Raw genomic sequence first — 23568 nt, 5'->3', positions numbered from 1 at the left:
TTTGTTAGGGAGGAATGCCTCAGGCGAACTTCCCGTCTGTTATCTGCAGCATTACAGACTTTTAAATGACTCTGAACTGATAAATCAGTGGTATTTCAGAGCCATTTTTTATTTTGAAGTGTTGATTTTAGTTTCCACCCTTTTTTATTTTGAAGTTTTTTTTATTTTGAAGTACTGATTTTATTTTCCACCCTTTTGTTTTTTGAAGTATTGATTTTATTTTCCACCCTTTCTTATTTTGAAGTATTGATTTTATTTTCCACCCTTTTTTCATTTTGACGTGTTGAGTACACTAAATAAAGAATTGCTTGTGCTGCAAATATTTAAATACATTACCCTTCCCAAACCATTAAAAAGATCCACAGCACCGACTCCACGTAAATACCAACGAACATGACGACTACTGGCTTATGTGTAAATAGGTCCCATAATAAGAGTTGCTGCTCTTGGTAGCACAGCCCACAGAACTGAACTGAATTAAGCCAAAGTGATTTCCTGCACTCTGCTTCCGTTCATTGATCTCGCTGCAGAATAATTTACAGCTGAATGAGCTGGTCCCTCTTGGCGAGTTTACTCCTTTATTGGAGAATTTTGTGGCAGATTCCATAAGAGGCCTCCTGCTTTTCAAAGTCAAGGTCCTTAAGGAGATTAGCCTCACAAATTTGCTTGTTCATAGTCAGTAAATTTACGTACATCTTCTTGACAAATTAGATATTCAAATCCCGAAAACGCCTTGGTTTGAACCAGAAATGATACTGAATAAAGGTGATAATCAGCTTAGTCAATGTGCTCAATCTAGACAAGCCTTTTTCATGAGACAGGCCCTTAGGGTTTCACCACCGCCGATGACACACAGCCACAGCAGACCTTTGATGCAATGAATCAAACTGTTACAGTTAAGGTTTCACTGAGCAGAGAAAAGGACAAACACTCTTTGGGGACACCTCAGGCTAAATCAGCCCTATAAATATCAGTGCCACAGCCTGCTTCTGGAGACCACTTTACATTACATTATGTCTCTGGCATAGACAGTGACGCACAAGCACAGTCTGTCAATCAGTTTTTCCTAACATGTCGTGTGCATAGATCCTAAGAAATATCTTTGATAAATTACTTGCTTGCCACAGTTAAACAGAACGATAAATTAATACATGAGGCATTGACACCTTTAAATAGTTTTTTCTAAAACAAGGAGCTTGGATAATTCAGCTTTGCGTTTTAGGAAGACCACATTTAACTTAGGCATATATGAATATAGTCCCGCCTCATAGTCCTCCACAACACCGTGTCTGCTGTGGATCACTTCACACACAGGCACTGTTCAGAAGAAGGTCCAGGAGAAATCGTACTTTCTGGAGCAACTCAAGAAGAACATTGTTCCAGAGGAGTAGCTGGTTCTATTCAGTTTGTCCTTTCCCCATCTGTGTGAGTGATTCAAGACAAGGAAATGGCATCTAGGAATATTGTGCACAAATTAAAATCAAATTCAAAAACCGTGGTCCATGCTACGGTCTACAAAATCTACTGATTTTGTAAAAGCAATTATTTCTCACCAGAACAAGCATGCTCAAATGTGTACTCTGCAGTGTAGTTTTAAACTCTATAGTAGCAACCAAAAAGTAAAAATTATATCACTTGCACAACAATACAAAACCTCTTGATTAAAGAAACCTGCAACCTATTCACGCCTCCCACACTAATACAATCACCAGTGGAAGATGATATCTCAGCAACTACAAACCACATAGCAATTGTTTTTGAAGATGTATTTTCCCGCAGTATTTGGCTGGCTCAGCAGTAAAACCTAGAGTAAGAGGCCTGGCTTCCACACAGAGAGGATGTGGACATGCTGAGAGAAGCACAGGCCTGCACACAGTGTAAACACACCAGATTTGGTTACACGAGCTTGAAGTCTAAACGTATCATCTGATGATTCGTAGACTGGAGCAGCTCTGAGAAATATTCCTAGTATCTTTTTTCATTTGAAAAGAAAGCAATTTCTACCAAACTGGTGTAGCAAACATACAGATAAATAATAATAATTAAAAAAAACCTGTGAATTGTTCTGATGACCCTAAGAAAGAATTTTTAACGCTGCATTTCAGGAATTTTGGATCTAGGAATGTCAGTGAACTAGATGCATGTTCATGTGTTTGTGTGAAACTATGCTTACTTCAAGTGGAGCACCTAAGTTCTCCCATGAGGGCGTGAACAGCAGCCATCAGCAGCCGGTATATTGACATGTATCGATTCAAAAATGAGGTCAGGATCCCATTAAGGCTTTCCCCAAACAATAATGCACTGCTTTTGCTTTTCCACAAAAATCACTGAAGCCCAACAAAACAAATGTCATTGGTGGAGCATCTAATGCCATAATAAAGGCCAACATAAAATGAAAAAGCAGATAATATTTTGAATGGAAAACATAAAGTCAGAAAAAGTTTGTCCACATAAAGGATACATAACATTCGCCATCAAAGCTCAAATTAAGTTTTATTTTCCAGAAAACTGATCCTGAAGCTAATTTGAGCAGAATGCGCTTGGAAAAAAAGTGAAAACTGAATGAACACATCGTGAAGAAGCTTTTTCCAATTTCAGTTCTGCACAGACAGCTCAATTAATCTCACCACTTCAAATGTAATAAGGGTAGTCTCACTTATGCTGCCAATGTTTTAAATGTGAGGTACGACTATGTGTGGGTTTCTAGCAAATCAGACTCTTACTTCAGATGAGTATTTAACATCTCATTCAATTATTACTCTCTTTCTCCTTTTCTCTGATTTATCAAGAGTGAGAGAGCAGTCTGTGAGGGCCATGGTTCCGTCACACACACCTACACACACCCAGGCAAATGGGAAGCGTGATGACCCACCACAAGAAACTAACATTTGCGTTGGCTTTAAAATGGCCTTCAGGCTCTACTTCTCTGATAACTCATACAGTAGGAAGTAATGTGTGGTAGACCAACAACAACAGCATACATGTAACAAAAAATCACAGCCCAGTGTCCCAGCTGTAACACATTCCCAATCCTCCCTACAATAGATTTTATAAAGGCGTAAATAATCTAGACCTACTGACTTATTTTATAAAGTATTTCCCTAAAACTAATTTACATACTGTGTATTAAGGTATGTTTAGAAGGTATTTTTTTCCATTCTTTGGTTCTTCCTTTTTTCATAATGATATACTTTACATGTCACTGATTCACAGCAACATCACAGCTTTAGTGATACATGCATATTCTACTGATTGACACCTCAGATTTAAACTTGTAGAATACAAATATGGATCGGAGAACTGAACTATATCATGAGTGTGATACATTAAAATAGAAAACGTCCACAAATAAGAGAAAAAACTGTGAAGTATAAGCTTACAAAGCAGTGCAAAATGCTCCTTTTTTGTATACATACTGCACATGCCATTTACTTTTTTTGCACTGGATTTACAATGCAGAAAGCTCTAAATACATACAGATGCAGAAATGCCAATCAAGTCCAACAGATGCAAACAATTTCCATGAATTTCTCCATCAAGTCACATTTGTCCTCCTTGATGGCAACACACAGCAGAAGTATTCAAAGAGTCTTACTTCCTTGAATTTAATTTAATCACAACAGAGTCGCCCGACCTAAACAAATGAGGATTTCCTTAAGCCTTTGATATTGTAAAGCTTTAGGTATTGCTTTGGTGGAATGATAAATTCCTCTCGCTGATTAACTCAATAATTAAAAAGCCCAAATTAAAAATATGTATGAGTATGTATTTCAATATGTATCTAATTGTAAAATCATTACAAGCAATCTATATAAATACACAGTACTAACTTGTCACAATGGCAATAAAGTTCTGGTGACTTTATTTTTACTAAACTAATTAAGGGGCCTTCATTTCTATTGTGGAATGTTAATGTTTATTGTGACACAACGCCAGCAGTACAGCAGGTCAGATGTGTAATTGTGTAATCCATTGCCAAGTCTGATCATTTGTCTCTTTAATTTGTACTGTTTGGGACATCCAGTCATTGCAGTCCCTAAATAAACTAATGTTAAACTAATCATATCCTTATATCAAGAGTTTAGTCTGTATTATAAACCTATGCTCTTTATCTCCTCCTAATGTTATCTGCAACCGATTTGGCAGCTTCACATAAGTCAGATGTTGAACTTTTCCCAAGATTTGGGATTTTTGGACCTTAAATAATATATAAATAGGGCTATGAGGTAAAGAAAAATAGCAGTGTTTCCATTTTAAGATAACTATTTCACAGAGGAGAAGCTCTGCAGAGCAGCAAATCCTGTTTCTTTCTTTGGTAAGATTTGTCAAGCAAAATCAAATTACACAGGATCCAGAAAGAAAATGTAACTTCATAGATGCTCTGCAAACCATCCAATTTCATTCAAGATTCTGATCCATTGACTACAAAAGCAATACAAAAGTTAAATAGAAGATAATGGTTTTTTTTATTCTGTTTCAGCTTCCAGCTTGTCTGGTGTCTGACTTCATCAATTAGGCTACTTTGGACAGAGTCTATGTAAAACTGGAAATGCGGAGAACCTTTTCATCAAAAGGTTGCAGCCAAGAAAGGAATAATGAGCTGGAGCGTCTGAATGGGTAACTGTCTGCTTCATCAAGCCGCAGGCTTTCAGCTAACTGTCCCAATTCCTCAGATCGGCTTTCTTTCTTCTTCTCTTGCACAGACGAAACTGGCCGTCCACCCCAGGCCTTGCAGAATGTGCCACATGTTCACTGGGGCACCAAGCCTTCGCCTGTCTCTCATGAAATATTCACCAGCCAGTGCCCACGGAAAAGCAGTGATGTCAGAGATTCCAGTGTGGGTGTCTAGTTTGACCACAGTGACACAGCAGCTCCGAGAGGGAAGGGAGGACGACCGGGGGCTTCGGATGACTTAAAGCAGGGGTTAAGTTTGAGCCACTGCTCTGTGAACTGTGACATAAGAGCGCAGCTCATTTGGTAGCGACTGCTCTTTCTCTGCTGATTAGTTTGCTAATTAGCAGATATCTTGCAAAGGTTGGCAACAGGTTTATCTAATTGTACTTAACCTTTCACAAGGAATGAAAGCATAATGCTTAGCTGTTATGATAACATTTATCTGCGTTTGTTGCATCTTGATATTTCAGCATATGGCTGACTAATGATTAAAGGGAATTCTGGCACATATTAATATGCCTGCAGAAATGTCTGCATAGCTTCTTCTTTTATGTATGTATTTATTTACCTTGGCTATGTTTCCGTCACTTCTTTAACACTACAAATTCCTCCTGACCAACGGACATGTTTCATGGCAATGAACATACCTCATGAACCTTTTCAAAGTAGTTTTAAGTTGCTACAACAGATTTCAATGTTTCAAAGCATTTTACTGGGAAGGATAGCCACCTTCTTCTTCTGCAAGTACTCATGTAGAAACTGACATTCATTTTAAATTAAGTTTTGCTCTTAAATTTGGGTGGGGGATTCAAACACTTAAATTTGTTTCAATATAAACCCTTCTACTGTAGCACCAGTTTCTATAGCTTTTCTTACAGGATTGCCCTTTAATTAACTCCATCCATCTTTCTATCAACTCTCCTTAGTTTGTCTTTTTCTGATCTAAAAAAAATGTTAATCCCAACTGCAATCACCATTTCTAGGTGGGCAGGTCTCCAGTTCAGCCTTTGTCTCGTCTGTCGGCTAATCCGTCTTACACTTCTTCAGTGCATTTGGTTCCACTGAATTTTCTTCATGGTTATCAGAATAAAGGGGGGTGAATGATAATGAACTCTGCACTTTCTAGATTTATAAAAGGAATATGTATAAAATGAAATTGAAAAAAGTTTGTTTAAATGTGGCAAAATGGGAAATATATATTTGATGTGAATACTTTTGAATAGCAACATGTTTTGTTCATAATTTACTATTTCCTTGATCATTACTGACAGAGTCCCCCCAGTATAAAAAGTACTGTAACATTCAGTCCTGACAATTTAATCTCTGCTCCAGCTTCACTCTCAGGAATCTTCTGCTCGATGAATTGCCTCTGAAGTTAGAAGATCGTTACCTGCCGGCTGTCTCGCTGGGACGAGGAAGAGGAGGAGGCACTCTTTTGAACAGGCACTGAGGTCTTGTTCACTGGCGTGGAGCTCCTCTCCTCGGTGCTCATGGTGCGGCCGTGGGGCCCTCGCTGGTATTGATGGTGCTGAGACATGCTGGCCACCAGTCAGCCCTGTGGAGCTTCCTCAGCACTGGGGCCCACAGGTCGGGGACATCCTCTGAGACTTCCTCACGCTCACACCCTGCTGCTTATCTGAAACAGAAGGATCAGAAAGTCGTATTCCACTTGCTCAACCCATGCTGCATTGCAGAAGTGTTTTTATAAAAAGAGTTTTAGAATTACCACATCTGAACCACTCCAAGCCTCCTTTAATTCAGCAAGTTAATCTGAGAAACTGACTGACCCTCAGCATTTCTTTGAAGCCTGGCTTCTTCTTCTTAACACTTGTATTGAGTAACTGGGTAAAGCTTATCCACTATGCTGTGAAATTACTGCCACTAAGGATTACTCAGCATGCGTTAAGCTGAGATATGAACATAAAAAAGCTTAACTGATCATTCACTTTTAATATCAGTCAGTGTTACTAATTGTTGTGCTAATTAACAATTTGGACTGTCAAGCGTAAAATATAATCTCTTTCATTTCATCAAGACAGGTTTTTCAGTTCAGAAAGAAATATGTTTGCAACTTTTTCATATATAAACATTTATTGTGTTTGGCCTGCATGGTAAGCCCTTTTTCAAGTCAAATAGCTGCTGGTACTGTCGATATGAAAAAGCAAAGTATTTATTTTAACTTTTTTTTTACAACTTTACTTTTTTGCCATTGTTTTCAACATATTGACCAAAGAGGTAGTGACAAAAATCCTTATTTTATACAGTGTTGTACATAAAGGAAAACGATAAAAACTTAATTGTCCATAAAAATGGAAATATGCAATACATAACATGTAAAATGCCTCCCATAAAAATAACACAAATCAAGCAACATCATAAACATTCATGGCAGTTTAAAAAGAAAACTAATATGTGATCTGCAATAAAGTGTTCATTTATTCTTCCCCTGGTTCAGTAGTAGGATGGAGTTTGACATCGTACTGGAATTTTGCTTTCCAAGCAGTTAGTCTTATTTAGACCTGAGTCACTTTAAACCGTTTTCTAAGTCAGGAGTCTACCCATGTATCCGTATACAAACCCATCCTGTTCATCAATCAACCCAGGACTGGATCATTGCATTTGAATTCACAACCTTACTAAAAGCAGCAAGTGCTAAAAAACTCATTAATGAACACAAAAACCATTATCTATTAATCGCAACTGATTGTGTGATAATTAGTCGTGACAAAAATTTTATAATTGTAAAAGCTGTAGTTACATTGAGAACATAATTACCACTTTAGCGTGTAATTGAGGTGATTATTAGGACCATTTAAGTCAATGATAAACCCTTTAAACATTTAATTAAATTGAAATATTTAAGAGAAGATGCCAAACAAATAAGGACGTTAAACAATGTGCTGTAAGGCAGAAGCCTACCCAGAGCTCACAGGCAACCAACATTGATAACCTTTCAAACCTAAATGTGCTAAATGTGAAGTAATCTCCTGAAATAATTGTATCAGTTAACTTCAAAACATCTGGTTAAACACCGGCTCGGCTAGCAGCAGGGAGTGCCCGTTTTCATCATTAGTCATGACACATGCTGATATCCATAACACTGCCTACAGGGCTGCTGTGTAATTGACTGAACTCTTGGTACCTCCGCATTTATCTTTTGAAAAACAAAAAGCACCCATTTAAACCACCCCCTCTTTTCCTATAGAAAAAATTAAATATAATCACATTTGGTCTTTAATTTTGCTAAACATTACACCTTTCTGTCACTGAATGATTATAAGGCTGCAGCACAGACATGATGACATCTTCAGAAATAATACCTATTATTAGACTGGCTTTATCCACTGCACATTATAGATATTTATATATACGTATAATTTTTTTTTTCTTTTTGCTGCAACATGAAGCTAAAGACATATTCCAATGTATTTCCATCGATAGCTGTACTGTATGTCAAATTAATAAATGAATAGGCAGTGATGAGTCTTGTCATCAGCAGCCTGTGTTCATCTACTGGACAGATACTGGTGTACACCGCTTCAGAGCACCCTGTGGTTTTGACTGCAGGATGTTTTGGTTAGGCTCTCCCGCGTGTGAGGAACCTCCCCTGAGTCCACTCAGCAGCACTGAGCATGCTCACATGCAACTGTGCAGCTTTCTCATGCACTACAATCTATAATTCAGCTCCTGCGATAGCGTCATCATCCCCACTCTGCCTTGTCTTAAGCCAGCCAGGGTGTAAGCTAATGTAAGACAAGGCGCTAAGTCGGTTCACACAATGTGTTGCACTCAGCCTATTTAAAACATCCGCTCTCCTTGACCTAGTAAGAAGCAGAAGTGGCATGTGCTTTCAATGTAAATTTCACTCTTCTGATGCATTATTAATCACAGTAAGTACGACCTATAGTTTGCAAGCAAAAATCAGCGTGTATTGTCATTAAAATTTATTGACATTTAAGTTACAACCACAGGTCTTTCAGGATATGAAAAACAAAACTGGATGTGAAGTGACTGCAGGAACAGTGAAGTGAAAATACAATCAGACTCTTTGTTTTCACTTCGGTTTTTCACTTTTGATGAACATTTCTAGGCTGAAGACAAAGACATGCAAACCCTCTTTGTGACAATAACTTAAAAAAGCCACTAATAATAAAAAAATGTAAACTGGAAAATGAAAGCGGCCGGTAAAAGTGTTATTTTATTGCCACCTTACGAGACAAATTAAAACAAACTAGTGCATAACTGAGCACTGGAAAGAAGAGGTGCCTTGTGTTCACAGCTTTTTCACACATTGAGACGACCCCTGCTGAACTGATTACTGTTATATGGACTTCCTCGGTTAATTAAAACGTGACGACCAACTAACCTCCCTCTGCTCTGCTCTGTAGGTTTGCACCACACATACAATCTCCTCTCATGCAACACTTACAACACTGGTCAGACTGATCTTCCCAGCACTGCTCAACTTTGGTTTTTACTGTCCTTTGTGTTATATAAATGTATATTTAAGACCTGTTATATATGGTGTGTCTCCCTATTTAACAACATGAAAAACAGAAAAAGGTGACGTGCATTTGCATCAGGCCCCTTAATCTTTTACCCATAATTAAAGACAGTAACCATGGTTCCATCAGTGCTTTTTAATGCACATTGTGAATTATTGTATTAGATACTAATACAACAGCATTTTCCAGTACTGTTTACTGGAAATTCAAAATAACATCCTGAATTTCACAAACAAAACGAAAAGCATTTTTAAGCCAGCATGACGTACTTTTTGGATTTAAAAAAGGGAGATGGACATACATCTGGTGAATAATATGTTAGCAAACGCTCCAATCCACAGCTGGGTCTTTGCCTTACCAGAGGCATGAAAGTTCAAACTTCCAGGACAGAGGGTAGGACTGTGTCCAGTTTTTTCTTATTTTTTACAGCAATGCATAGCGTTGACATCTGACAAAATTATGCATTAATGTACATCAAAAAACTAACACTGTACATCCCCCTGAACATAGCAAGCCTACAGAAAACATGTTTGTGGGGACACTTTTTGTCAGGGAAGTTGCTCAGAGGTGTTGGGACAATAGATGGAGCTAAACTCATCGTCATTCTAGAAGAATACCTGGCAGAGGCTGCAAAAGGCTTGAGGACATATGGAAGTTTTCCCTCTCAGTACAGTTTTCTAAACAGAGTCCAGACCTAAATCCAATTGAACATTTTTATTAAGACAGAAAAATGGATGTACAAAGGCATTGTCCATCCAATTTCACTCCATCTAGAGCTGTTTTGTGTTATTCTATTGTAAAAATTTTACACTGAAGTTTCTGGCTATAACATGATAAAATGTGAAAACCTGAAAGGAACTTGATTGTACTTCAAGCCAATTTCTGGATTAGCCTCAAACAAATATTCTATTTGATTTACTGTAAACATGCCAAAGCTAATCAAATAAAACCTTTGTCATAAATTTGACAAGACACCAAAGCTGCTCCATCCTCTGAAAGTTATGGTGGTGCCGGGAAGAGTCCGATCAGGACAGAATGAGTCATAAGCTTATCGTTCTAAATCCAGTCCTCATGAATATTGTCCACTCAGAATGAAGACAAGGCAGGTTAAATGAGTCAGCTATAAAAGCACCGCTAGTTGAAACCCGAACATCTCTAAGCCAACTGATTTTTGCAAGTTCATTTGGATGTCTCTGATTTTCTATACACCCAACCTTTGTACATTGTCCTACAAAGGAAGAAAAAGTTTTCAAACTAGAAGTACACTGGCTTGCTTTTTATTGATTTTTAATGTTTTCAAGAGCTTTGTGTGAAGCTGTCGTTTGCTGCGTTTATGGCCATTGTTACTTCTCCAATCAATAGTACTTATTCTGGAAGAAGATGAATGAGCATCTGCTTACTGCAAGAGATGTCTTCCATGTGTGAAGATAATGACTGAACAGAAGTAAACATGGTTCCATCAGTGCTTTTTAATGCACATTTTGAAGTATGTGCAATACGTTGCATTCATAAAGCCTTTCACCCAACAACATATCAGTTTACTGCTTAAACTCATGTAAGCCGAATTTGGGTTAACAATGAACATTGTAGCATTTAGTGTCATGTTACAACAAGTGGATACTTAAAGCACCTAGCAATAGCATGCAGCAGTATGAGGAAGTGATCCTTTTGTGTTTGCATTTTCCAAACACCTAGTTTGCAATGAGATTTTATAGACAAAAATGTTCTCAGAAACCAAAGAAATGGTTCTTCTTCCACCAAATTTGAACATCTCTGTAAGTTTCCGTCATCTAGAGGTTTACTTGGGCTTCAATTCAATCTAATAACTTAATGTAGAAACATTAAGTTATTAGGAAACAAGACGCATATAGTAAGTTAACTGTTAGCTGTGTTTATCTGTGCGTTCGCCCTCATGTTAATGGAGCAAGACTTCCTGAGAGAAAGTGAGGAAGTGAAGTATTTTAAAACGAATGAGTCTTCTTGCAAAAGTGGGTGTGTATTAAACATTAAACATGAAGGCAGGCAATACAGTAAAAGGAAAAAGTAGAAGTGGGTCTGGCGGTCTGATGTGATAGATTTGTGGGTTACTGGTACCAAAAACCTGGTTTCGATTTATTTTTATAGCTATGAAACATATTATTTATTTCTGATTTAAGTAATATGTCAGTCATTTAGTCTCCAAAGGTGGAACTATTTAAAAACAATTAGAGATGTATGAATTGACATATCAGAGAGTAATATTTAACCAAGCTAAAAACAGATTAGTTATTCCAATACTTTATAATCCACCCCCATCAGAACAACACAAGATTTATTGAGTCAAAACCAAGCTGCAGAGAAGAGGAGAAAAACCCCTTTGAGATGGTTTTCAACATGTCTTTTTGATACATATTTAGGTCATTTGCAAAAAGCACCAGATTAGTTTAATTCAAATTATTTGACCTAACCTACAATGGAAACTCACTTGTCTTGACTGTTACTAAAAATGTCTGAATTGGTCATCCAAACAGTTCTACAATACGAGCAAAGTGTGCCTAATAAAGTGGCCAGTGAGTGGATTTGGGTGTGCAAAATCTATACTCTTCAATATTTGCATCTAACAGCAAAGAAATATTTACGTAAATAAAGAAGTATGAAATATGAAGTCCTGTCTTGATAGTGAAGAACAGCTGAAGCCAAGTATTTGGGTACACTGTAAAAACGAAAAAACTGGGATTGCCCCGATACGATAATTTAGGCCGGTATCAATATCTGATATTAATATTGCTCGTATTAATACTATCTATACATCTCCCTTCTCTTTCGACATTGTAAAAAAAAAAAAAAAAACACTGCTCACCTTCCTTCTCTGCGTTAGTCAAGCACCCCACATTCCTGAGTTGCCTATAAGTGATAGTCATGTGGCTATCACTGTCACATGACCAAAAACATTCCACATGCCCAACCCCTTATAACAGTGCTTCAACTATGCATGGTCTGCAATACAACATTTACCATTTCCCAGTTGCTAATGATTACATGCGCTGGGATTTGGATGTAGCTCAACGTATCCCTGGGTGCCCAGCCATCAGTTGTTATAGCGATAGTTTCTGCCTCCTTTAGGGAATGAACAACTTGCGATGCTCCACATCATACCTGTTGCTTGTTAAATGCAACATGAACACTGATGGCATTACTCATTACAAACATGTAACATGATGAAGCTCAGTGGTAACTCTGCTGTGATGGGAGTAGAATGACAGTCGTCCCTGTGTTTTCACCACATTCAAGAAACACAACCTCGCATTATTGACCAGAGCTCCAAAGTGAAACAAGTTTGCTGATCCCACACTCTGTTGCATAATTAAAGTGGGCCAACAAAAGCAGCCCCGTGTCCTTATATTATATTACAGGGTATTAAAGGACAAACCCTGTCTGAATTTACAACTGGCTAACAATGCAAATCAATTGATTCTGACCTTTTACCTAAGAGTAGGATTTTAGACTAAATAGATGTGGGTCTTGTGTAACATTTGCTAGCAGTCATCAGTGCATCTCTTTAAACTAGGGTTCCTTTTCTTTCTTTAGAACAGCACCAGCTGGACAGGGCTGCACATATTACATCACCGAGGTAGAGCAAGGCATAACACATCGAAAGGCTTTTAAGCTACTACCTTATTTGTTTCCAACATAATAACAAAAAATGGGGGGGGAAACAAAGAGTTTGGACCTTATTTAAGGAATGATGTTAACAATTTTAGGTTTCACACTTTGTAGTAGGACATGAAAAACCTTTTAAATTTTACAATTTTCAATTATAGGGTAAGTATTAAAAAACCTATGTAGGATAGTTTGTACTACCACTACAAACTATCCTACATAGATGTTTAGATGTTAATTAACGCTAACCACAAATGCATCTTAGTAGTCCTGAACAAAAACAACCGCAAAAACATTGATATTGTGATTTGATATATAATGCAGGTCTGCACTGGGCCACAGTAGACTGACCCAAAATGGGTATCAGAACCAAAACTATACAAACTGGGTGTAATATATGTGGAATTAAAGTTGTACCACAATCATTTTATTCATTTATTTTCATACTGATAAAAGTGATCATAAAAGCTTTAAACGTGATTTAGCATACATTTTATCTTTTGGCAATCATCTGCCATGGCATACACCTGTCATACAAGTGCTGACATTTACCAATTCTCTAATGCAACAAACAGCAGAAAAAAAATGTGTTTGGGAAGGGGGGATTTATAGGAGTATCTAATTTATTTACTTTGGATCAACATTATTAGCTTTTTCTTCTTTTGCTCTTTCCTTTGGTTTGTTATTTTGTTTGTATTTCCTTTTAAATCCTGTAAAGCACTTTGTATTGCCTTGTTGCTGAAAATGTGCTATATAACTAAAATTATCTTTTACCATAAGTTGCAATTATTACCTCAATCATTGGTTTTCCCACGAACAAACAATATTCCCACTCCCTAAAACTGACCTACACCTCAACAGTGATCCAGTGAATTCCCTCATTTGGAGTAATGGTGAAGGTTGAGACCACTACTGAACATCTCCGATAATCAGAAATCTTCAGCTGTGTTGAGGTCTGGAGACTGAAGACCGCAACATGTGATTCACATCAGCTTCCTTCATTATGAGCTTTGCATTAACCGCTTTCTTTGTTTCAATTGAGTTTCTGTTAGTCTCTGAATATCACATCAGTGTTAAAATGTTCCACTAAGAGACAAATGACATTTATCAAAGTTCAGAAAAATATTTCATTTAAAAGGAGAAGGTGAAATGACACTGGCACTAAGGCTAGATTTTTTCTTTGGTCGTTTGACCTATAAAGAAAAAGAGCTATTTCAGGTTAATAATAGATAATAAGCAACAGGTATTATGCTAAAGTATTATAGATTTGGAACCAAAATGAGTGCTAATTTTTTGATGAAATAGTACGAACAAATAAAAAACCAACAAACAATCTGAGTAACATGATGTAATTGGTATGGTGAGGTTACAAGAATCAAAGTGTACCAAGGTTTTAAAAAGTTACATTTTCAAAATGGCTAAAATGATCTTTCAAATCATCCTCTGGGTTAAACTCCTATTAGTAGATGCCAGTGCTGCACACTGTTGGTCAGCTGGCTAAAAGAAGGCTCCTACATTAATCCCACGCTTATCAGAAATATTAATCTGTCTCACTGAAAAATATGTAAGGTCTCAAACAGCATAGACAGACATTTGGCTGGAAATGAACAGAGCACCACCCACCACAGTCAGCACTGTGTAGCTAATTAAACAGTTGAAAACATCTTATTATATGATAAAATGAAATGAATAAATATCTTATAGATAGCTCCAACCAGTATGTTATATACTTGTAGCAGGAGAAGAACTGATTATTGCTTTATATTGAAAATATCACCATTTTGTACATTTTGTTAAACTTTTTTATGTAAATACAGCAGTGATTTTAATCAAGGTTATCATACTGTAAGATTCTCCCTATAATATAGATCTATGACTATCTTAGTGGCATGGAGGTAGCAGTCTAAATGGCATGAGAACACCTTCAGCTGGATGAGTCCTCAGCCAGGGCTGAGCAATACATCAGAGAATCAATAATCAATCCTGATCAAAGCAGCATCCATTCAAAGGGAATGTTACTTACAAACGACACAGAGTTTCACACCTCTCATACCTTCCTGCATTTTTTTGTGTCCCATGACTAACTGCAGTGTCACTGGCTGACCTTCAGTTAAAAAAGGAGGCTGAGTGATAGTGTAGGATGAAACTTTTTAAAATGAACTGCCATACAAAAAACCATGCAACAGAATGAGTGGGGGTTTTGGGGGCGTGGGTTTGAGGGGGGATTATTGGTGGAAAATAATCATCTTTGCTGATTCATTAATAGTTGTGGAACATGTGTGGGAAATAAAACACAGAAATCGTTAAAAGAAAAAGGGGTGAATATAACAGTGACGCATCATCATTACATCATCAAAGTCATCAGTTGGTTGGTCGGCTGGTTACTCCAATATACAGCATCCATGTTTTTATGGATCCTTGATCGTGATGTTTGGATACATACTGCAGGAGTTGAAGCATCCCAGCAGCTTGCTATGTGGTCATGTCTGAGCGGTCCTCGCCGATTCACTCAGGATGCAAATACAAAAGAACGAGAAGCTGTGCTCTCAGTCTGAGTGGCTAAATGGAGCACTATACCCAATGAAACTGTCATAAACCAAACATAAGCAGTGCTGGTATTTAGGTTGTCATGGATCAGAGAGAAAAGCTTAGTGCCTTACCACAGATGCGCTGTGATGACTATGTCTTTACAGTTCTTGGCGCAGGAAACAATTGAGGGGGTCTTCCTTGACTGGGCAGAGATTCCCCGCTCCTCAGAGACAAAACCTGCTCACATTTGCCTCTCTGCGTGCATACCACACTTTTTTCACCTCATAAAACTCTTGTGCTTTACGGAAGCGAGAAACATTGTGGGAAGTCTGGAGAGAGAAAAAAAGTGCTGTGTTAGTCCGTTTCCTTGAATGCGGGGTTGTGATGCTCAGCTCATCTCTAAACTGCACCCCGGTCGCTCCTCCCTGCAGCAAGATCGGATTTAGGCGGGAAGAAATGCCCGGAATGGATCGAACGCAGGCGGGCAGCGAGCGAGGACGAAAACACGGAGGTGGAGTCGTGTTAAAACTCGGATTGGGAGAAAGTACATTTTATGAGGGGGAAAAAGGGTCAGCGCCAGGCTGTTGAAATTTAACAAATTAAACTTCTGAAACAGTTGCATGTAAATAGTTTAGCTTGATTTTATTATTGGCCTGCATGGTGGAGGAGATTAAACCACTGTTGCTTTATTAGTGAAGAAGATTTGTTAACTTTGGACTTTGTTGCAGTCAGTAGGCCATGGTCATGATGCCTAGAAAAAGGTGCTTGTACACTTTAAGCTCAAGCAAATAAATAAATAAAAATTAAGAACTTGTAATACATCTCAAAGAGAATGAAAAGAGATTATGACAGACTAAAAATGGTGTGATGACTGAAATCTGAGGCAATTTGGTCAGAAGTCTGGCAGTAGCAATATGAATTTAATATAATATAAAAAAAGAGCAATATAAAAAAAGAGAAAAAAGACTGAGCCAACATCAAATTTACAAACTAATATGACCTATTCAAATTCAGATAATTTTGATAAATAGAAGCTTGTAACCCAAACATTCCTTTGTTTAGCTTGGTAGTGCAACCAAGCTAAAAAAAGATTAGCTTGGTTGCACTATTTAAGTAGCAAGCTAGAAAATATATACAAACAAGACCAACATTTGGCACTGAAGCTGAAATTGTCTTGTTGCCTGGCAGCAACTCTTAGCACCCATCTGCAGAGTCAGAAGAAAGTAACTCAAATTCTTTGTGTTTTCTTTGCAGGTAAGGGCCTTCTGTTTGATGTGCTTGCAAAAAGAAAAAAAAAAAAAATAGGCCAAAGCAACATTTCATTTTAAAGAATACTGGGAATTTTCATCTTAAATTTTATTCAAAAATGTTTCAGATTATTGTTTTTGTTCTTTGATTAACGTACTAAACAGTGTTATTTTTTTGTCTTATGCTGACTTTATCAAGTTGTCCTGAGTGTAGTTTTAGATCTGATTCTAAAACAAGTTTGAATTTCTTTATTTAATTTTGTCTTTTTCTGCTTTTCTCACTCTCTCTGTGTTCATTTAAGCTTAATGTCTATCACTAAGAAATGAGTTTTTAAACATTATGTCTTCCTTTCCTCCTTTCCTTCCACAAAGTTTTACTTTTTCTCTTGAGTGTTGTTGTGTGACGTATTTTTGATATCTCGTGGTGTTTCCTGGATCGCATTGGCGCAGAAGAGTGAATTCTCAATGAGTTTTGACAGATTTGACCTTGTTTTCTTTGACATTGACACGGTTGATGAAATGTCAGCTGACTGATGACGTGTAATCCTGAGTAACTTTAAGATAAGGAAGTACGTTTTTTTCTCAACTAGGCAGCCGACAAAGCCGGTAGAAGGACAAAAGCCGGGAAGTTAAAGGTTACTCTCACGATTCACCTGATTTGGCACAACGAAATAACCGAAAGGTAAGACCACGATCCTAAAAAGTTGGGTTTAATGATTGTTAGGTTTTCTGCTCTGCCTTGTCGAGTTTTCGACTTAAAAACGCAAGTTAGATCTGGATTTGTTACTCCCTCCTCCCCACAACGTGGCCCAGTACCGGTCTGAGCCTTTTACCATTTAACTAAGTACATTTTAACCATAATGCGGAAATGGATTGGTTTCATATTAGTTGGTGTTCAAATTAAAATCTTTGTCCTTTATGGTTTATCTCAAGATGCTTGAATAAACGACAATATAACATTTTTGCTGATTAAATAAGCCACTTAAATACCCAGAAACGTCATAGTCGCTCCTTTAGTTTCATTTTAAGAGCATTAGTTTCTGTTCGTTCTTTTCAAAAAGTAGTTTTGTAACAGGTGGGATATCGCCCCCTGGTGGCATGTCTTGTTACATAAAATCAAATGAAATGTGTTCTCCTTTCCAGAAATTATGAGTGGGGACATTGAGAAGGGAAAAAAGACCTTTGTCCAAAAGTGTTCCCAGTGTCACACTGTAGAACAAGGCGGAAAGCATAAAACTGGACCCAACTTATGGGGCCTCTTTGGACGTCAGACAGGCCAGGCTGATGGCTACTCTTACACAGATGCCAACAAAAACAAAGGTAAATACTGTATAATGTGTATAAGAATTATTTTCATATCAGGAAACATGCTGCTTGACTTTAACATTACTTTTGGACTTACTATAATTTCCAGGAATTGTATGGAACGAGGAGACTTTGATGATTTATCTGGAGAATCCAAAGAAATACATTCCTGGGACAAAGATGATCTTTGCTGGCATCAAGAAGAAGAACGAGCTGACCGACCTCATCGCATATCTCAAGTCATCCACTTCCTAAACAAGACTTTCCTCTGCACAGCTTTACCTGTCTTTGTGTCGTGAGTTAAGCAGCTCAGGAGACCTTTTCATTCCAAACTAAGGCAGAGCAGGAACCAACTAAACTGAAATCGAATGTCACATATGCTGAAACTGTTTACGTAATTGTGATAGCTGTTTTTTACATTTGATACCTTCCTGTTTTAACAGGTATATTTTTGTAATCTAAAAATGGTTTATCTCAAGATGCTTGAATAAACGACAATATAACATTTTTGCTGATTAAATAAGCCACTTAAATACCCAGAAACGTCATAGTCGCTCCTTTAGTTTCATTTTAAGAGCATTAGTTTCTGTTCGTTCTTTTCAAAAAGTAGTTTTGTAACAGGTGGGATATCGCCCCCTGGTGGCATGTCTTGTTACATAAAATCAAATGAAATGTGTTCTCCTTTCCAGAAATTATGAGTGGGGACATTGAGAAGGGAAAAAAGACCTTTGTCCAAAAGTGTGCCCAGTGTCACACTGTAGAACAAGGCGGAAAGCATAAAACTGGACCCAACTTATGGGGCCTCTTTGGACGTCAGACAGGCCAGGCTGATGGCTACTCTTACACAGATGCCAACAAAAACAAAGGTAAATACTGTATAATGTGTATAAGAATTATTTTCATATCAGGAAACATGCTGCTTGACTTTAACATTACTTTTGGACTTACTATAATTTCCAGGAATTGTATGGAACGAGGAGACTTTGATGATTTATCTGGAGAATCCAAAGAAATACATTCCTGGGACAAAGATGATCTTTGCTGGCATCAAGAAGAAGAACGAGCGCACCGACCTCATCGCATATCTCAAGTCATCCACTTCCTAAACAAGACTTTCCTCTGCACAGCTTTACCTGTCTTTGTGTCGTGAGTTAAGCAGCTCAGGAGACCTTTTCATTCCAAACTAAGGCAGAGCAGGAACCAACTAAACTGAAATCGAATGTCACATATGCTGAAACTGTTTACGTAATTGTGATAGCTGTTTTTACATTTGATACCTTCCTGTTTTAACAGGTATATTTTTGTAATCTAAAATAATGAATAAGTACTGTGCATCTAGAAGAAAATGAGTTGGACCTCCTCATGATATGTTTTTCTTAGTAATTATATTTGTCTTTTTGTAATTTTCTTGAATAAAATTGACACTACACCAAATTGTTTTTTTCTTTAATAGTAATACAAATCTGTTTTGTGTTGAGTTAAAGGTAAATCTTTAATGTTTAAATGAAGCAGTTTAAGAGATTGGGACCTTTCTTGTAATTATTGCAGATCTTTTTATGTCATAAACACTCTGTAAATAAGTCACTCTGGGAGTAAAGACTCTCTTCCCTCTCTCTCTGTCATACATAAATATATAGATAATCAGATGAATAATAACCTCGGTAAGTTAACATATTGAGATGCCTCTATAAAATACCTTTCACATGTGTGGCTTAGATTTCTTACTCTGACTTTAAAAATCAGAGTAACGGGTAAAAGCCACATCGTCAGAGTAGTTCCATTACTTGTAGAATACTAATATATTAAGTGTAGACGGTTCAAATGAGCCACCGTGTTATCGCTCATATAAATCCCGCAGTGCAACACCTGGAGTATACCTCCCCCTGGCGTTCAAACGGCGACTCTGCAGTCTGTTTCAGCGGTAATTTAAATTTTCTGACGTACTCGCTCTGCCAATAAACGTCGTTGTTACATAACTTAATGAAATAAAACATTGCAGATCAGAAATTTGCAAAAGTTTACGAATTGTGAAAGAAATTCCGAATTTGCCATTTTTTATCTATCTATCTATCTATCTATCTATCTATCTATCTATCTATCTATCTATCTATCTATCTATCTATCTATCTATCTATCTATCTATCTATCTATCTATCTATCTATCTATCTATCTATCTATTCATCATCTATCTATCTATCTATCTATCTATCTATCTATCTATCTATCTATCTATCTATCTATCTATCTATCTATCTATCTATCTATCTATCTATCTATCTATCTATCTATCTATCTATCTATCTATCTATCTATCTATCTATCTATCTATCTATCTATCTATCTATCTATCTATCTATCTATCTATCTATCTATCTATCTATCTATCTATCTATCTATCTTATTAAAGATAAGTAATGTGCAAGCATTCTCTACACAGCCCAGTATTATCATGGACGCTGCAAAATATGTGTCTGTATTATTTAACTAATTAATCAAAATTTTATTTAATTGCCCCCAAATGATTTTTTTCTTCAAGCTGTCATCATCTACATCACACTTTGTCTCCGTGAGGGAGGGCAACTAGTTCAAATGGCCAGAGGGCCGATCGCTGAGGCAACCCTGAGCTCCCTGACTATGTGACGAAGCGAGCATCAGCGGGAGCGAGCCAACCACAGCCCGCGTCATCCGCACAGGAGGACACAAACCACGGGAGTGCGCAGTACTGAGGCTGTGTGAGATGTTTCGGATGCTCTCACTACTCTCACTTTTGCCTCCACGGTAGTTTGCTTTAATTATCTCTAATTAGCTGAGCGCAGAGGAGGAAGATGCCGGTGCGCAAAGGGACTCTCCAACCCTCTCCGCTCAGAGAAGGACCTGGATTTGGAGCTCCAGAGGTTTTGCCTGTGTAGCGCATCGTGGAAGTTGTTGCATCTGCACGATTCTCTGCTCTAACCCTGTCGGGTAAATCCTCATAGATGGTATTTCTGTGCGCAATTTCATGGCTTTGGTTCACTGAGGACCATCCGAAGTGCAGACATGGCAGTGTCAAATATGCTGTTCTCTGACGTAGAAAGTTTTCTGGACTCCCACCCCGACCTGTTCGAGGACTATCTGAACAGGAAGGGCAACTACAGCATGGTGGAGAAATGGCTCAAGAACCACCAGGCGAGTAAGGGTCCGGCGGCCGCGGCGCCCGCCGCCGAGCCCCGGGAGGAGAAGGGCAACGCGTGCAAAGACAGCTGGGCGAGCAAGTGCGACGGTCTGCAGCGGAGAGCGTCTCAGAAGGAGCTGCGCAAAACTTTCGCCAGGTCTAAGGCCATCAACGTGAACAGGACGTACGACGAGCATGTGAACTCCAGGGCGCAGGAGCCGCTGACCAGCATGAGGAGGAGAGCTTTGCTTAGAAAGGCGAGCTCCCTTCCTCCGACCACCGCGCACATCCTGAGCGCGCTGCTGGAGTCCAGAGTCAACATCCCCCAGTACCCATCCACGGCCGTGGATTTTAAGTATTATCTTAAAGAACACAGCGACAGGGAGTTCTTCCTCGAACTCGTGAAAGACATATCCAACGACCTGGACCTGACCAGTCTCAGCTACAAAATACTGGTGTTTGTTTGTATAATGGTGGATGCAGACCGGTGCTCCTTGTTTTTGGTGGAAGGAACTGGCAACAAGAAAACACTGGTGTCTAAATTCTTTGACGTGCACGCGGGCACCACAGTTTTACCCTCGATGAACTCGGACGAAGTTCAGGTGCCGTGGGGGAAAGGGATCATTGGTTACGTGGCTGAGCATGGAGAGACGGTGAACATCCCCGACGCCTATCAGGTGCCTGCTCCTTTATTGTGAATGGTTGCATGCGTGATTCACAGAAAGACTGAGGCAGGAAGGCAGTTCACTTTCTCTCAGCTTCTAACTTTATGTCTCACATCTCATTAGTAACAGGTTAAACATCTGAGACAAGCACAATCTTCCGAGAAACAAAGTAGAGTAGCGCATAATTGTGAAGTGGAATAAAAAAAATGCTTTTCAACTTTTTTTTATTTTTTCCAAATAAAAACCTGAGCCAAGTAATGTGTCTATGTATTCAGTCCTAAAAAAACAAAACTTCATAAAGCCACCTTTTATGAAAATTACAGTTACAAGTCACAGAGCATGCACTGAAATGTTTCCCTGCTCTGTTTTCAATCAAAGATCACACTCAGTGAGATTCTATAAACAGCATCTATTAAAAGTAATTTTTATGTTTGGTCACAGATTCTCCATCAAATTTAGGTCCAAACTTTGACTAGACTCTTTCAAGTAGCTCTCCCTGTGTCTAGGGTTGTTGTCCTACCATCAGGTGAACCTTGGCCCCAGTCTCAATTATTTTGTCACTCTGATGACTCTTAATAAAAGCATTCCACATCATTAGTGCTCAGTGAGATATTCTGTCAGGGTTTTTCACCATACATAGTGTTTTGCAGACAGGTTAAAAAGTTTGATATTATCCTCATTATCTGACCAGAACCCCAGCTTCCGCATGCTTATTGTGTTGCCTACTTGATTTTTGCCAAAGTCCAAATACTTCTTTTCTTTCCACCCTTCAATAAACTCCAGTTTTCTGAAGTCGTGACTATTGCCTGTCTTGTTTACAAATTTTCCCACCTGAGCTGCAGATTTCTGCAGCTCCTCTGCAGCCACCTTGTATTTGCTTCTCTGATGAATGTTTTCCTCACCCAGCCTTTCCGATAGGTTGGACAACAATGTCTTGGTAGGTTTAATGTTGTTCAGATATTGGATGGTAGAGTATTGTGTGAGCTTGAGATATTGTTTGATTACCTAATCATTCTCCACAACATTATTCCTTTCCTTTCTGCTCTGTTAACTTGATGCTGGTCATAACAAATGTCTGAGGCCTTCACAGACCAGCTCTCCAGGTCTCTATCCACTGACTAAGTGATTTCTAACAATTGGTTGTGCTGAATATTGTTTAGGGGAATTGGAGTCAAGGTGGCAGAATATATATATATATATATATATATATATATATATATATATATATATATATATATATATATATATATATATATATATATATAAAAATTCCCTTCTCACCCACATGGTGGTGATTCTTCTTCCTCTTAGCTGGGTCCTCTACCAGAGGCCTGGGAGCTTGAGGGTTCTGCAGTATCTTGGCTGTGCCTAGGACTGCACATTTCTGGACTGAGATGTCTGATGTTGTTCCTGGGATCTGTTGTAGCCACTGTTCCAGTTTGGGGTGACTGCCCGAGGGTCCCGATGACCACAGGCACCACTGTGGTCTTCACCTTCCAGGCCCTCTCCAGTTCCTCCCTTAGGCCCTGGTATTTCTCTAGTTTCATGCTCCTTTTCCTGATGTTGCAGTCACTTGGTATTGCCACATCCACCACAACGGCTTTCCTCTGTTGTTTATCCACCACGACTATGTCTGGTTGGTTCGCCCTCACCATTTTGTCTGTCTGGATCTGGAAGTCCCACAGGATCTTAGCTCGGTCATTCTCCACTACCTTGGGGTGTTTCCCACTTTGATCTTGGGGTTCCAGTCCATATTCTGCACAGATGTTTCTGTACACTATGCCTGCCACTTGGTTGTGTCGTTCCATGTATTCTTTCCCTGCCAGTATCTTGCACCCTGCTGTTATGTGTT

At 38.4% G+C, this 23568-nt stretch overlaps 4 protein-coding genes across 5 annotated transcripts in view; 3 read left to right on the top strand and 1 right to left on the bottom strand.

Moving 5' to 3' along the window:
- The window catches only part of osbpl6 (oxysterol binding protein-like 6), a 42878-nt gene extending 27083 nt beyond the window's left edge, over positions 1 to 15795 (bottom strand). For both annotated transcript variants that reach the window (XM_044131568.1, XM_044131569.1), the window contains exons 1-2: positions 15479 to 15795; positions 6065 to 6310 (exon numbers count right to left, since the gene is read on the bottom strand). In XM_044131568.1, the coding sequence (XP_043987503.1) occupies positions 6065 to 6211 (147 nt within the window). In that variant the 5' untranslated portion in view covers positions 6212 to 6310; positions 15479 to 15795. The remainder of the gene's footprint in view (positions 1 to 6064; positions 6311 to 15478) is intronic.
- Positions 15796 to 17148: 1353 nt separating this feature from the next.
- LOC122839963 (cytochrome c-b-like) lies at positions 17149 to 18285 on the top strand. Its single transcript, XM_044132018.1, has 3 exons — positions 17149 to 17276; positions 17738 to 17914; positions 18009 to 18285. Exons 2-3 carry the CDS (start codon positions 17743 to 17745, stop codon positions 18152 to 18154), a joined length of 318 nt encoding a protein of 105 aa, XP_043987953.1. The 5' UTR covers positions 17149 to 17276; positions 17738 to 17742; the 3' UTR covers positions 18155 to 18285.
- Positions 17186 to 19328, top strand: LOC122839964 (cytochrome c-b). The gene is made up of 3 exons (XM_044132019.1): positions 17186 to 17276; positions 18589 to 18765; positions 18860 to 19328. The coding sequence occupies exons 2-3, from the start codon at positions 18594 to 18596 to the stop codon at positions 19003 to 19005; spliced, it is 318 nt and encodes a 105-aa protein (XP_043987954.1). The 5' UTR covers positions 17186 to 17276; positions 18589 to 18593; the 3' UTR covers positions 19006 to 19328.
- A 1317-nt stretch (positions 19329 to 20645) lies between these two features.
- Positions 20646 to 23568, top strand: part of pde11a (phosphodiesterase 11a) — a 40421-nt gene continuing 37498 nt past the window's right edge. The window contains exon 1 of the mRNA XM_044131899.1: positions 20646 to 21728. Coding sequence (XP_043987834.1) covers positions 20937 to 21728 — 792 coding nt within the window. The 5' untranslated portion in view covers positions 20646 to 20936. The remainder of the gene's footprint in view (positions 21729 to 23568) is intronic.

This window comes from Gambusia affinis, linkage group LG11 (genome assembly GCF_019740435.1).
Source record: "Gambusia affinis linkage group LG11, SWU_Gaff_1.0, whole genome shotgun sequence".
In the NCBI taxonomy this organism is placed as follows: domain Eukaryota; kingdom Metazoa; phylum Chordata; class Actinopteri; order Cyprinodontiformes; family Poeciliidae; genus Gambusia; species Gambusia affinis.
The sequence above is the reverse complement of the archived record's forward strand: the minus strand, read 5'-3'. Positions and strand labels throughout refer to the sequence as shown.

Excerpts from the sequence above, each read along its gene's own strand:
- LOC122839963 (XM_044132018.1), top strand. The coding sequence starts at position 17,743 with ATGAGTGGGGACATTGAGAAGGGAAAAAAGACCTTTGTCCAAAAGTGT. Across the intron at positions 17,915-18,008 it reads AGATGCCAACAAAAACAAAG|GAATTGTATGGAACGAGGAG; the intron begins GTAAATACTGTA and ends TATAATTTCCAG.
- LOC122839964 (XM_044132019.1), top strand. The coding sequence starts at position 18,594 with ATGAGTGGGGACATTGAGAAGGGAAAAAAGACCTTTGTCCAAAAGTGT. Across the intron at positions 18,766-18,859 it reads AGATGCCAACAAAAACAAAG|GAATTGTATGGAACGAGGAG; the intron begins GTAAATACTGTA and ends TATAATTTCCAG.